At 38.5% G+C, this 13,977-nt stretch overlaps 1 protein-coding gene across 1 annotated transcript in view; it reads left to right on the plus strand.

Annotated features, from left to right (window-relative positions):
* Nucleotides 1–9,994, plus strand: part of LOC308666703 (lipoxygenase homology domain-containing protein 1-like) — a 226,928-nt gene extending 216,934 nt beyond the window's left edge. The window contains exons 56-58 of the mRNA XM_081325599.1: nucleotides 6,929–7,007; nucleotides 9,087–9,162; nucleotides 9,781–9,994. Coding sequence (XP_081181725.1) covers nucleotides 6,929–7,007; nucleotides 9,087–9,162; nucleotides 9,781–9,835 — 210 coding nt within the window. The 3' untranslated portion in view covers nucleotides 9,836–9,994. The remainder of the gene's footprint in view (nucleotides 1–6,928; nucleotides 7,008–9,086; nucleotides 9,163–9,780) is intronic.
* The last annotated feature ends 3,983 nt before the right edge of the window (nucleotides 9,995–13,977 follow it).

The raw sequence follows: 13,977 nt of genomic DNA on the forward strand, positions 1-13,977 counted from the left end.
ATATTAAACCATTTTTCCCTATTGTATTTAAAGCTGTTTTCAATGGGAGTCTTGAGTGTTTGGGGTTTTGATATTAAACTGGACTTAATCACAGTACAACTTAGTGTATTCTGCAAATGTAGTCAATGAGGCAAATATGTATATCGCAACTTTTTGTTAGATGTACACTTATTGTAAACAGGTGTCCTGCCATGTAATAGGTGCAATGTTCCAGTCTGCTAGAGAAAAAGATTCCAGAAGCTACTTAACCTTCCTTTACCTCTCTAATATTGAATAAATTCATTTTTGTCTTTAGAGAATTAACTTAACATGAAAGAACCAATTTTGTAGAGGTCAAAATGTTGTTCCCCTTGAAGAAAAAAGCCAGCATTGCCTAAAACAACACTGGAAATAAATAAAAAAATTTAAACCAAATGAGTAGGCTATTCGAAAGATTTTATCTTAATTAGAGTAAAATAACTTCTCTATATGTCTTCAAGGAAGGTTTATGTATCATTATATATATATAAGAGTGTTTTTACCTAATGTGCAATCAGCCCAGGTTCGAATCTCAGAAGGGTATGGCTGACTGATGAAAACTAATAAGTTAGAAATGCATTTCAGTCTCCCTTAATTCTTTGTTAGTAATTTACACACACACACACACCACACACACACACACACACACACACATATATATATATATATGTGTGTGTGTGTGTGTGTGTGTGTGTGTGTGTGTTTTCTGAGGTTTTCGCGGGTGTCTGTATGTGGACCTTTGGTCATTCGGGTTTTTTCCCGCGTAGAAATGAAGGCGTAGGCGCAATGTTTCAACGGAATCCCATCCGTCATCATCAGGCTAGTGGCTTCTGCTTCCTTCTTCTGGGAGAAGCATGTGGTAGTGGCTGTTTGTTCCTCTTTTTTAAACTGCCAGAGGGGGTGTGTTCTGTGGGTGGAGGTGTGCTCTGATTGGGTGGAAGATTAAGTGTGTTCTGATTGGGTGGGAGTGTGTTTTGAATGGTGGGTGTGTTCTGATTGGGTGGGGGTGTGTTTTGAGTGGATGGGCTGGTCTCAGCTGCCAGCCTTAGACCTGAGCAGGTGAGTTGTGCTGCTTTTGTTCGGCTTCGTGTTTGTGGTGGTGCCATGTTTTTATAGTGGGTGTCAGTTTGCTTATTGTGTGGTTTGGAGGGGTTTAAAGTGACTGATGTTGCAGCTGTAGTTAGGCTTCTGTTTTGTGGTTGTGCGTCGTTATCATTGTGGGTTCGGATTTGCTTTTTGAATGGTTGTGTGGTGGTGGTGTCATGTGATGTTATCATGAGTTTGGGTCTGGTATCATTCTTGGTGGTTGGGACTCGTCTGTCAATCAAGGCGGGTTTCCAAATGGCTGGTAGGCGAGAGGTATCATCTCGTTTGTTCATGCTGTGGGGGCGTTTTTCTATCTCAATGGCTTCTCTGATTATTCTGTTGTTAAAATGTTCGATTTTGGCGATAGTTTTGGTTTTTTTAAAATCAATTTCATGTCCCGTGGCTTCAAAGTGTTGGACCAGGGATGAAGTTTGTTCTCCCTTTCTGAGTGAGTTTTTGTGCTCTTCAATGCGTGCACTTATTCTTCTGTTGGTCTGTCCGATGTATGTGGTGGTGCAGGTGGTGCATGGGATTTCGTATATTCCTTGGTTTTCTAACCCAATTGTGTCTTTGGGGTTTCTTAGGATGGTGGATATTTTTCTGTCTGTGTAGAATGCTGTTTTGATGTTGTGTTTTTGGAGGATCTTGCTGATTCTGTCTGTGGTCCCTTTTAAGTATGGGAGGAGGGCTTTGCCATTTTCTTGTTCTCTGTCTTGGGTTTTTGTGGGTGTCTCTCTTCGGATTAATTTGGTAATCGTGTTTCTTTGGAATCCATTGGTTGTTAGTACATTAGTGAGAGTGTGTAGTTCAGTTTTTAGGTGTTGTTCGTCAGCTAGGTGTTTTGTTCTGGAGATGAGTGTCTTGGCTACGGAGTTGATCTGTGCTGGGTGGTGGTGTGAGAGTGCGTTCAGATAGCGGTTTGTGTGTGTTTTTTTATGGTAGATAGTGTGTCCTAGGGAGCCGTTGGATTTCTTGTAGACTAAGACATCAAGGAAGGGGAGTTGATTGTTAGCTTCTGTTTCCATGGTGAATTGTATTTTGGGGTGTAGGCTATTGAGGTGTGTGAGGAAGTCATCCAGTTTTTCTTGGCCGTGTGGCCAGATTACGAAGGTGTCATCTACGTATCTGAGCCAGAGTTTGGGTTTGTGGTTGGATTTTTCTAGAGCGAGGGTTTCAAAGTGTTCCATGTAGAGGTTTGCGATGACAGGTGAAAGGGGTGATCCCATGGGTGCTCCTTCCATTTGTTTGTATCTTTGTCCATTGTAGATGAAGTATGTGTTGGATAGGCAGTGGTTGGTCAGATCTAGGATGTGTTTAGGGGGGTTGTATTTATTTCGGATAGCTGTCAAGGCTTCTTTGATTGGCACTTGGGTGAAGAGGGATACGACATCAAAGCTCACAAGTAGGTCACAGGGCTGTAAGTTTAGTTTACTTATGATCTCTATGAATTGGAATGAGTTTTGTACGTGTGAGGTGATGGAATTTGCGTAAGGCTGTAGTTGTTTGGCAAGAAATTTGGCTAGATTTTGTAGAGGTGAGCCTATGGAGCTGACTATAGGTCTGAGTGGGGTTCCTTCTTTGTGTATCTTGGGCAGACCATAGAGCTTGGGACATCTGGATGATTTTTCTCTGGGAATGATTGTTTGCTGGATCTCTTCACTGATGCGGGTGGCTTTTATTTTGGATTTTGTGGTTTTTTCCAGGTAGGTGGTGGGATCTGTCTTGAGGAGTTTGTATGTGGAGTCTTGGAGTAGGTTGGATAATTTGGTATGGTAGTCAGATGAGTTCATTACTACCGTGGCATTGCCTTTGTCTGCTGGCAGAATGATTATGCTGGTGTCTTTTTTTAGGTTAAGTAGTGCTGTCTGTTCCTCTTTGGGTAAGTTGCTTTTGGGTGGTTTGCTGGTGCAGAGGATGTTGGTAACTTCGAGTCTGATTTTGTTGGCATCGTCAGGGTTAATTTTGGTCAGGCTGGATTCGACTCCGCATATAATGGTTTCCGTGGGAATGTGTTTCCATACATATATATGGAAAGCACAAGGTATTTTTTTAAAAACTAGATGGAAGTTCATTATTTTAAGCCTATTTTCTGACATTAATAAGAATTGTACTAGCATAAGTTTTCTTATTCTTTTTGCTGATATTCCACCCACATTTTTGAACAGTCAAAAAGTACGTCATACAAATAATTGTAATAAATGAAATAAAGTAGGCTCAAGTACGTCATACAAATAATTGTAATAAATGAAATAAAGAAATTGGGATATACTTCTTTTTATGTTTTTTAAAAATGGAAAGAATTGCAGCATAGAATTTCAACCAAGATGATCATTAATCAAGATGTGGTATTTGTCAAACCACCTAGAGTATATCATCTATATCATCTATATCTATATCATTTACACACATGAACATATTTTAGGCAAGTTCCATTGCTGATTCAAATAATGATGCTCATTCTAGAAAAATTTGTGTATTATTTATTTATTAAATTTGCATGCTACCTGTCTTGCAGTTTAAGGTGATTCTGAATTTGGAAGAACAAAGAGATGGTGGAGACTGTGATACCTGGGGATTTTGCTACATATTAAGCAGAATAATTAAGAAAGTTGAAGATAGATCTGAATTTGAAGGGCAAAATATGACAGGAGCTATTGAGCATTTATATAGTGCATTCCTTAGTTTGCTTGTGAACCCAGGAAGACACCTTTGATTTAAGACGTTCCCAAGAAGTGCTGTGTACGTATTTCTGAGTGCCTGCACATACTGTGGCCATCTACACACAGTGAAAATAACATTTTCCTTTTCAAATCCAGATCACTGCACAGCTCTAGTTGCTATTTATTCATCTGACTAATGAAGATGAATATGTCTGTTATTGTGACAAAAAGCAAATCTGTTTACAATTTTTTTTCAATATCCAGCAAAATTAGCCATTTTTATGTAGGTCCTTAGATACTAGCAAAATATTCTGGTTTTTCTTTTATTTTTATACGTGGTTTACTTTGATGGATGGCAGAATGCTAGATTATTTTCCCTTTCAGGTTTTTAATTCAAACCTTTGTTTAGTTATCCATAGATATTTACTTGGAATTTTGAAATTGTTTGAAAAAAAATACCAGCATGCTCTTATAGTATCTTTCTGGATTAGGTCCAAGCTACAGCTCCTTTTTAGGCTGGTTTTCCTTCTTCAGAACAATGTGGTAGAAAAAAATTCAGACAGAGACCTAGCTGTAATCTTCGGTGCTGATAAAAGATCCTATATCTTCTTCACCCTGGTTTAATTCAGACTAGTCCTTGATCAAGAGAAAAGCCAAGGGGCTGGCAGTCTTATAATTTGAAAAATCGCCAGGCTACTTGGCACTTCTGGTTTCAGTTGCTTGTTCTTGGCAGAGGCACATGGAGATGCATATGCAATGACTGTGGCATGTATTCTATACCTATCACCCTTACCTATACCTATCACCCTTACCCACAGCCCAGTCGATGCTCTGGTGGAGGCCTGGGAAACGGCTGCCACCAGGGCAATTGACTGCGTTGTACCCATGCGACCTCTGACCCGGCGCAGATCCCGTTGGGCCCCATGGTTCTCTGTGGAGCTCCGGGAGATGAAGCGTCGGAGACGAGGTCTAGAGAGCGGTTGGAGATCCAGCCGATCCGAATCCGACCGATTGCAGTTAAGAACCTTTATAAGGTCTTATCTTGCGGCGATAAGGACGGCGAAGTCTAACTACTTTGCCGCCCTTATCGCGTCCGCAGATAATCGCCCGGCCGCCCTGTTTAGGGTGACTCGCTCCCTCCTTAACCAGGAGGTGAGAGAGGATCCCTTGCAGGGACGAGCCGAGGAGTTTAGTCATCATCTGGCGGACAAAATCGCTCGGATCCGGACCGGTCTGGACTCTGACTGGGCAGAGTCTGACGTGGAGGAATCAGGCGGTCTTGAGCATGTTATCTGGACTGAGTTCGACCCTGTTTCCCCTGATGATGTGGACAGGATCATGGGGAGACTGAGCACCACCACCTGTTTGTTGGATCCGTGCCCCTCCTGGCTAGCTTATGCGGCTCGGGAGGGAACACGAGGCTGGTTCCATGCAGTAATAACTGCTTCTTTGAAGGAGGGTGTCTTCCCTGCCGCCTTGAAGGAGGCGGTGGTGAGGCCCCTTCTCAAGAAGCCTGCTTTGGACCCGGCTGTTTTAAACAACTATCGTCCAGTCTCCAACCTTCGCTTTCTGGCGAAGGTTGTTGAGAGTGTGGTGGCGCATCAGCTCCCTCTGTTCCTGGAGGAAACTGATTATCTGGACCCGTACCAATCGGGCTTCAGGCCCGGACACAGCACGGAGACGGCATTGGTCGCGCTGGTGAATGATCTCTGGAGGGCTAGGGACAGGGGTTGCTCCTCTGTCCTGGTCCTATTAGATCTCTCAGCGGCTTTCGATACCATCGACCATGGTATCCTGCTGCGGCGTCTCAGGGGGTTGGGAGTGGGAGGCACCGTTCTACGGTGGTTCTCCTCCTACCTCCAGGGCCGCTCGCAGTCGGTGTTGACAGGAGGGCAGAGATCCGCCCCGAGGTCTCTCATTTGTGGAGTTCCTCAGGGGTCGGTCCTCTCGCCTCTCCTGTTCAACATCTATATGAAGCCGCTGGGCGAGATCATTCGTGGTTTCGGGGTGGGGTATCACCAGTACGCTGATGATACCCAACTTTTTCTTTCCACCCCGAACCAACCCAGCGATGCCCTCTCCGTGATGTCCCGGTGCCTGGAGGCGGTTCAGGTCTGGATGGGGAGAAACAGGCTTCGTCTCAATCCCGCCAAGACTGAGTGGCTGTGCATACCGGCATCTCGGGTTAACCAACTTATTCCACCTCTAACGATGGGGGGTGAGGTGTTACCCCCCGTTGATAGGGCTCGCAACTTGGGCGTCCTCCTGGACTCACGGCTCAATTTTGAAGACCACATAGGAGCCGTGACCAGGGGGGCTTTTGCACAGGTTCGCCTGGTGCGCCAGTTGCGTCCCTATCTGGACCGAGACGCCCTACGCACAGTTACTCATGCGCTTGTTACCTCCCGTCTGGACTACTGTAACGCTCTCTACATGGGGCTGCCCTTGAAGACCACTCGGAGGCTTCAACTGGTGCAGAATGCGGCCGCGCGAGTTGTAATGGGGGTCTCCCGATACTCCCATGTAACACCTCTACTCCGTGAGCTGCATTGGCTTCCGGTTGCCCTCCGGGTGAAATTCAAGGTGCTGGTTATTACCTATAAAGCCCTACATGGCCTGGGTCCGGGCTATTTGAGGGAACACCTGCTGCCGGCATCAAACGCCCTTCGCCCAGTGCGCTCCCACAGGGAGGGTCTGCTCAGGGTGCCGCCGGTGAGAGATTGCCGGCGGGTGACACCCAGGGATAGGGCCTTCTCAGTGGGAGCGCCTGCCCTCTGGAACCAGCTGCCGGTGGAGCTGAGGACTGCCCCCGACCTCCGATCATTCCGCCGGGGCCTGAAGACCTGGCTCTTTGAGCTCTCGGGCCCAGGCTGAGGAGAAATTTTAATTGGGGTTTTAAGTATACAGGGTCAATTTAATATTTTTAATTTGGTTTTTTAACTTTTGTATGGTGGATTTTTTAATTTCCTGTAAACCGCCCTGAGTCCTCAGGGAATAGGGCGGTATATAAATGTGAATAAATAAATAAATAAATAAATAAATATTCTGCTGCAAAGGATGCAACTGAACTATATTTAGGGAAGCATTCACACCAAGTAAACATAGCATTTTCTAAAGTTTGACCTATCATAATTGAAAAGCTAATTCTATTTTTCATTTTAAAGTCTGATACATTCAAAATCAAGACAAAGATAATTGGAAGACTGCAGAAGATTGAAATTGGGCACGATGGGAAAGGGTTTGGTAAGTGTATTTGCATTACTTGACTAAACTGTGTTTCATATGAGCTAAAACATCTGTACAGATAATTCTCACTTAATGATGCTTTTTTGGGATTGGGTGTAAGTAAAAAAAATATGATGACAAACTACACCACTTATATCAAATAAATCCACTCTATATTTTATCATTTATCGAATAAATCCACTTTGTTGTTTCTGTTTACTTTTAGAAAGCTTGATCTTTAATCCCTTCAAATGTTGTCCCACAAGCTGATTTCTTATCATTTTCTTTCTGTCTTTTCTCAGGAACTCCTTCACTAGTTTAACATGTCTTTTTTGTATGTCCAAGATAAAAAAAGTTTTACAAGTCATTCTTCTGATTTATTGTTTGTATGTCACCTTTAATTATTAAGACATCATCCAGTTTTATTGTAAATCCATTGTGGAGTCTTTTTCCATATGAGTCTTATACTCTGGTATTTTTATATCCATTTGCAGATCAACCTTAGTCTATTTTGTCTAGTGAAATCTGTTCCTCTTCTGTACCCTCTATAATATCTATAAAATCTGTTCTTATAGGTGTAAACAATCTTAAGACTAATTTCTGAATACGTTGATCCAGAGTCACTTGGTTGAGTGGCTATAAAAATTGAATGAATGAATGAATGAATTAATGTCATTGATTTCTTCCATAGTCAATATTGCTCTGCTGTTTTAATGACTCTTTTCTTTTTTACTTGTAATCTTTAATTTGCTCTTGTTTCCTCTAGTTAGTCTATTCTCCCACTGTAGTGAAAGTCCTTCTAAAAGTTCTTAAAATCCAAAAAATCAGTAACAAGCAATTTCCTAAGGTGGTTAAGAGAAAAAATAGGATCACTCAGTGTCCAATTGAAGACATTGAACTGGCTTAGCCAAAATTATTTTCACTGTGGTTCCCACAGCAACAAAACACACCAAAGATTGCTATTTTACAAACTCTTTGTGAAAAGCCTGTGTGGAACAAATGTGTGGCTTATACCAGTCCTCTCCTTGATCCAGAGAGCGGTTCTGAGGAGCCAATCCATTCACCAGCTACTCTTTCTACTGCAGCCATATGTTGTGGACGCATCTTCAGTCTGCCATTGTTTCTACCAATGAATGATGAGGCTGTATTTATAAATAAAAGATAATATGGGAGAGATTTATTTTTTTACAGAAAATGTTAAGTTGGGATGCAAAAATTAATTTATTTGATTAGGGTTAAAATATATGTTATTATTGCTGGTAGGTCTTAATGGACTTTTGTTGATTTGGACTGAATGATGAGATCTTGCAATTTGTTTATTGATAAGAGATGAAATATAGGATATTTTTATCAAAATACTAAAGAAAGGGTTATTATAGAAGTTGATTATGCTTATCTGGAGGGGGGAGGAGTTATTTCTTTATATAACTTTATTTTTTTATTTTTCTCTGCACTTTTTATTCTTCTTTTTTACCTTTTATGTTATTTATTTATTTGTAAAATTTATTACCTGCCCATCTTACCACAGGGCAACACTGGTTTGCATTATTATTTTATCTTTGTATTTGAATTTTTTTAATAAAAATACTATTTAACAAAATGTGTCCATTGCATTTAGCAGTGGCAGTTCCCACAGTCCCAATTACTGTCATTAAGCAAGGACATTGCATGTTGTTAAGCAAGGACCCCACATAATCATGAATTATGACTTCCTGCTGGCTGACTTCCTGCCGGCCTTTGTCACTCAGCTGAATTTATCTCACAGGACAATTCTGCTTAATGATACTGTACAGAGTCAATAAGATTGCCTAGTTCACCTCTCATATTTTGTCATTGGGTGAGTAGCAGGTAAAAAATAATTAACCTCGTCATTGTTTAGTTGACTTGGCTGACATTAAGAAATTGAATCTAGACAGCCTTGTTGACAGAGATTAGTTTGTGGTAGCCACCCCTTGCTCAATAAAGCCAGATGATTCTGTTTCTGAAATGATTTGGGTAATTTTATGTTTGCATGAATAGCAACTGCAGCCCTTAACCAGGCATTTAGAAGTGGCCTGATTTGGGCCAGTCTGATCTTTATTCTCATTTTTTTTAAAGCAAGTGGCTGGTTTCTTGAAAAGGTAGAAATTACAGATATGTCTACAAATGAACTCTACAGCTTTAGCTGTAACAGGTATGTTTTGCTTTGTTTACATTTTTATTATTACAACATTCAACAGAAGTATTAACTAATATGGCTGGTGGCACAGTGGTTAGAATGCAGTATTGCAGGCTAATTCTGCCCGCAGCCTGAAGTTTGATCCTGACCAGCTCAATGTTGACCCAGACTTCCATCCTTCTGAGATCAGTAAAATGAGGACCCAGATTGTTGGGGGCAATATGCTGATTCTGTAAACAACCCAGAGAGTGCTGTAAAAGCACTATGGGGCAGTATATAAGTCTAGGTGCCACTGCTACTGCTAATATTACACACCAGGAAATATTTTTTTCCTTTTACAAGGAGAAGGAAAATCACAGATGCAAGAGAAATTGAGAATCATTAGGTCTGAGCTTCAGGGTATGAACAGAGGGATTAGTAAGTGGTCAACAGCATGTTCATTCAATTGAAATGAAACCCACATAATCCCCATGAATTTTCATGTCTTTAGGAACTTCTACAAACTGTGTCTTTTAGATATGTTGGATCACAACTCCCATAGTTCCCAGTTAGCATGATCAATGGAATTAGGATGGGGAATTCTTATCAAATGTATTTTCTCTTTCAATAAAATATGTATATTTTCTTTATTAGATGGCTGGCTGAAGATGAAAATGATGGATGCACAGTAGTACAGCTTTACATATAATTTTCTGAGAACCTATTTGAATGTACTTCCCCCTTCACTTCAAACTGATCCAATTTATTTGTATTTCCTTATTATGAAAAGCTATAATTATCCTGAAGCAATATCAAAACAATTTATCACATTTTAATAATTCCATTGAGAATGACTCTAGGCATTCTAAACACATTTATTCAATTATACAATAAAAGAAATTCATTGTTCTGTATGTCTTAGTATTATAATACTTTCACAATATTTAAAATTGGCAGTTTTTTTAATATAGGAAAAAGAAAAGGCAATATCAGTCATGAGCAAGCACATAATGAAATCTTTTACTGGAAGTTTATTTTTGTATAAATGAAAGTACTTTCTTGGTAACATCATACACAGGTAGCTTATTCTAGTAGGCAAAATGCCTTCAAAATGGTTATGGAGAACTCTGTGGCAAGATGTCATAGACAACTACATGAAATATTTACCTTATAAAGAACACTTTTGAAGCCAGATCCTAGGAAGAGTCACTGAATAGAACTGTGTATTTTCATCCTCATTCCAATGGTGACAGTACTTACATTGTGTGCATATTAGAGGGAAGGAGGGAGGGATAAATATTTCTTATGTCTATAAATAATCTTATTGTTGTGAAAATGGCATATTTTTGAGGTAATATTAAGTTTATAATGATAGTTAAAAGGAACTTAGAAGCTTGTATACAATCATTTTATCAGGATACACTATCCAAATAACTAAATAATGATAAACCAGTCAAAGGAAAAAATATGAATTTTATAAAAAGCTTTAAAAATGTATGTTTTATTTTAATGTATCTTCTCTTTGAAAATTAAATACTCTCAAAATGCTAATCTATAATGTTCTTGGATATAAGAATAAATGGTTTATAATGGTACTATGTTAAAAATAATAATACAATATTTTCTAATTGAATGAGGAAATAGTTTTAATTAAGTTTTACTAAAAAGTCTACTTGCATTGCTAGGATAGATACTGAAATGAATGTAAAATGTTATCCCTAGAGAGCAGAAATTAGTTTAGTCAGTATCTGTATTCATTTTACAAAATCACTTCACACTTTTCTTCTAGTGTGTCTTTCATTAATAGTTTGTAATATGAACTTACCCTGATGCCATTTCTAGCATATCAAGTGTAATAATATTGTCGTAATTTGTTTATCTCAATAATACTGAGTAACATCTTTTATTTGGTCCTTTTATCCTATTTTGTGCTATTCAAAATGCAGTCCTAGGAATATGTAACATATTGTTGAATGATTTTAAAGAAAGCAGTTCAAACAGTATTTTCAAAACAAGCAGGGGAAATTCCAATAGGAGTTCCATTTTGCTGGCCTAAAGTAAAAGATTCCTGGAAATTGAGCAGCTGAGGTCAGTTTCAATAGAAGACAGGTCAGTTTAGATATAAGCTTTATAATTACTGTATTTATTTTCTTAATTTCCATTTAAAGCCATAACATTTTTAAAAATTAATTTAAAAAATTATCCATGTGGCATTTACCATATATTGAGCTCTTTCTGAGGAACAGGACAATAATCTCAACCTTATCCAAGTGTTTTATGATTATGTGATCGATAAAATTATTGTGAGAGGAATTTCTCACTAAATGGCTTACGATGTGAAAACTACAATCTACAACTTAAACTGGTCTCCATAACATGGGTATATTTGCAAACTAGAACAGCTATGTTATCATAGGTGATTTAGTTCAAAATCATTCTGCATCCTTGGTTATATATTTCTGAACCATAATTCAGATTTTCCAAAATTACAGTATTCAGACTGAGTTTTAATTTATTAATTTATCACTCTAATTAATAAACTTTGGCAACAAGTGCTACAGATTATGTGAGATCCATTAATTGTTTTATCTGGGTGAACCACATATTGTTTAGACAGCTTTAAATGCACTATAAATGTGCCTATTTGCAGTGGGATTCATGCAGCAAATGAAAACTCATACCTCATAACAAATAGTACGGATCAGTCATGCTATAACTCATAACAAATAATCTATGGAAAAGTAAATTCAATATTTACTTAAAATGATGAGAGGCTGACTATTGAAGTATCAATATTATCAGTGTTTCTGTCAGCAATGGTCTTCTCTACCTCACTATGCTAACTCATGTGATTTTGTTATACTGCATGTAAGAAAGCACTCTAGGTAAAGTCTAGACCAGGGGTCAGCAACCTGAAACAGTGAAAGAGCCACTCGGAACCGGTTCCCTCACAAAAGGAAAAACTGGGAGCCGCAAAAAAATGTGTGCACATGCGCGCATGCGCAGAACAGAGTTTGACTGAAGAGTGGAGCCAAGGCGAGATATGCACTTACCCTGCATATTTGAATTGATTGGTTGAACTTTTTTAGTCCCACTTTTTTTTTTTTGGACTACACATGGCAGAGGACTGGGAGCCGCAGGAGATGGCTGAAAGAGCCGCATGCGGCTCCGGAGCCGCGGGTTGCAGACCTGTGGTCTAGACTCTAGATCTAAATCATGAATACAAAATGTGACTATCCAGATACTGTTGTATCACAACTTCCAGCATTGTTACTATAGCTGAGATACATCTGAAGAGGCACACATTTTGTTCCCATGAAACTTTGATATTGGTCAATATTGAAAGAAAACACGAAAAAGAAAAAAACCCTGAACCATGAGATGGGCAGCAAATAAGTTTGGCAAACAAACAAACAAAATTTAAAAATCAAATATTTATTCCAATAGTTTCCGTGACGTCTTGTGCAAACTTGTAAAAGTAGAAGCCATTGTCTCAACTTCATTTTTTCCCCCAATGTTGATTATTTTCACAATCTTGACAGATGCTTCAAGTCATTTTAATGTTAGACATATAACTAAAATCAGCCTTGAATTATGAAATTCTTGTATTTATCTTCCAATCACTTTATAAAATAAAGAGAATTTTCATGAAATAAAATAATATATGCATATTTATGAATAAATTACTGTCAACAATGTTGGAGTGAAAAAAAATCTTTTATTATATTAATGCATAAAAATTAAGACATGTTATTGAATGACATTTGTGGAGTCTTCATTGTGAAAAATTTAAGACTAAAATCTGACCTATTCTTGCTTTGATATTCATAAAAGTTCTAAATTAATTTCTTTAATACAGCAATTAAACATGAAAAATATGCCAGTAAATTTCTAAGTAATCAATTGTGTCAAAATATATTTTGGATATCTCAAATATGTGAAAGAAGTGAATCTTTTAACAGAAAAATCTAAAGTTTAGCCTTCAACCAGTTTCTATAGAGACAGATTTTTAAAAAATGTTTACATCTATCCACAAATAACTCAGACAATGGTATACAGAAATCGTTCTCAGCTAGTTTGTATTCCCTTTACAGAAGACAACAGCCTTGACCTGCTGATGTAGTAAAACAATATTCACTAAGCATTTAATGTGATTTTATTAGAGAAGTAAAGTGAGGAAACAGAATTTATCTCTTTCACAGAGAAGAGTGTTCTGTTATTTTTTGACATATGTTTACATACCTTTGGTACTATACTAAATGATCTGAATTATGCATAATTTGTACTTTAGTAGGGAATAATATACCCATAATTCAAGCAGCTTAAGGGTGGAAATGAGAAATGGGATTCTTTGGCATAATTTCATGAATTTGTAGAATGAAACCAACACTGCAAAATTATTATGGAAATTATAGCTCATATAAACTATATTTCATGCAACTCTAAAGGTTTATTGCCGAAGTAAAAGAATAAGAAAACATACACACTAGACCAGTGTATCTCAACCTTGCAATTATAATATGGGTGGACTTCAACTCCCAAAATTCCTCAGTCACCATGCTAGTTGGGGAATTCTGAAAGTTAAGTCCATCCATCTTAAAATTGTGAAGAAATGCTGCACTAGATAGAAGTGTACACACACAAACACACACAAACCAATAGTTATTACTGAGATATCTTAAACAGATAGCAATGATTGCTACACATGTATGTCTTAAATCAGTTCAGCATCTAAATGAGTTTGTTTCAAATGGATTTTCAGAGGAGTAAAGGTGGGGTGGGAATGAACAAGGAATCTCATAGAAATTCTCCTATTTGTACGGTAGGATTCTAGAATCCAAATGTTACAGG

The sequence above is a fragment of the Vipera berus genome, assembly GCF_964194415.1.
Source record: "Vipera berus genome assembly, chromosome: 3".
NCBI classification, from domain to species: Eukaryota; Metazoa; Chordata; class Lepidosauria; order Squamata; family Viperidae; genus Vipera; species Vipera berus.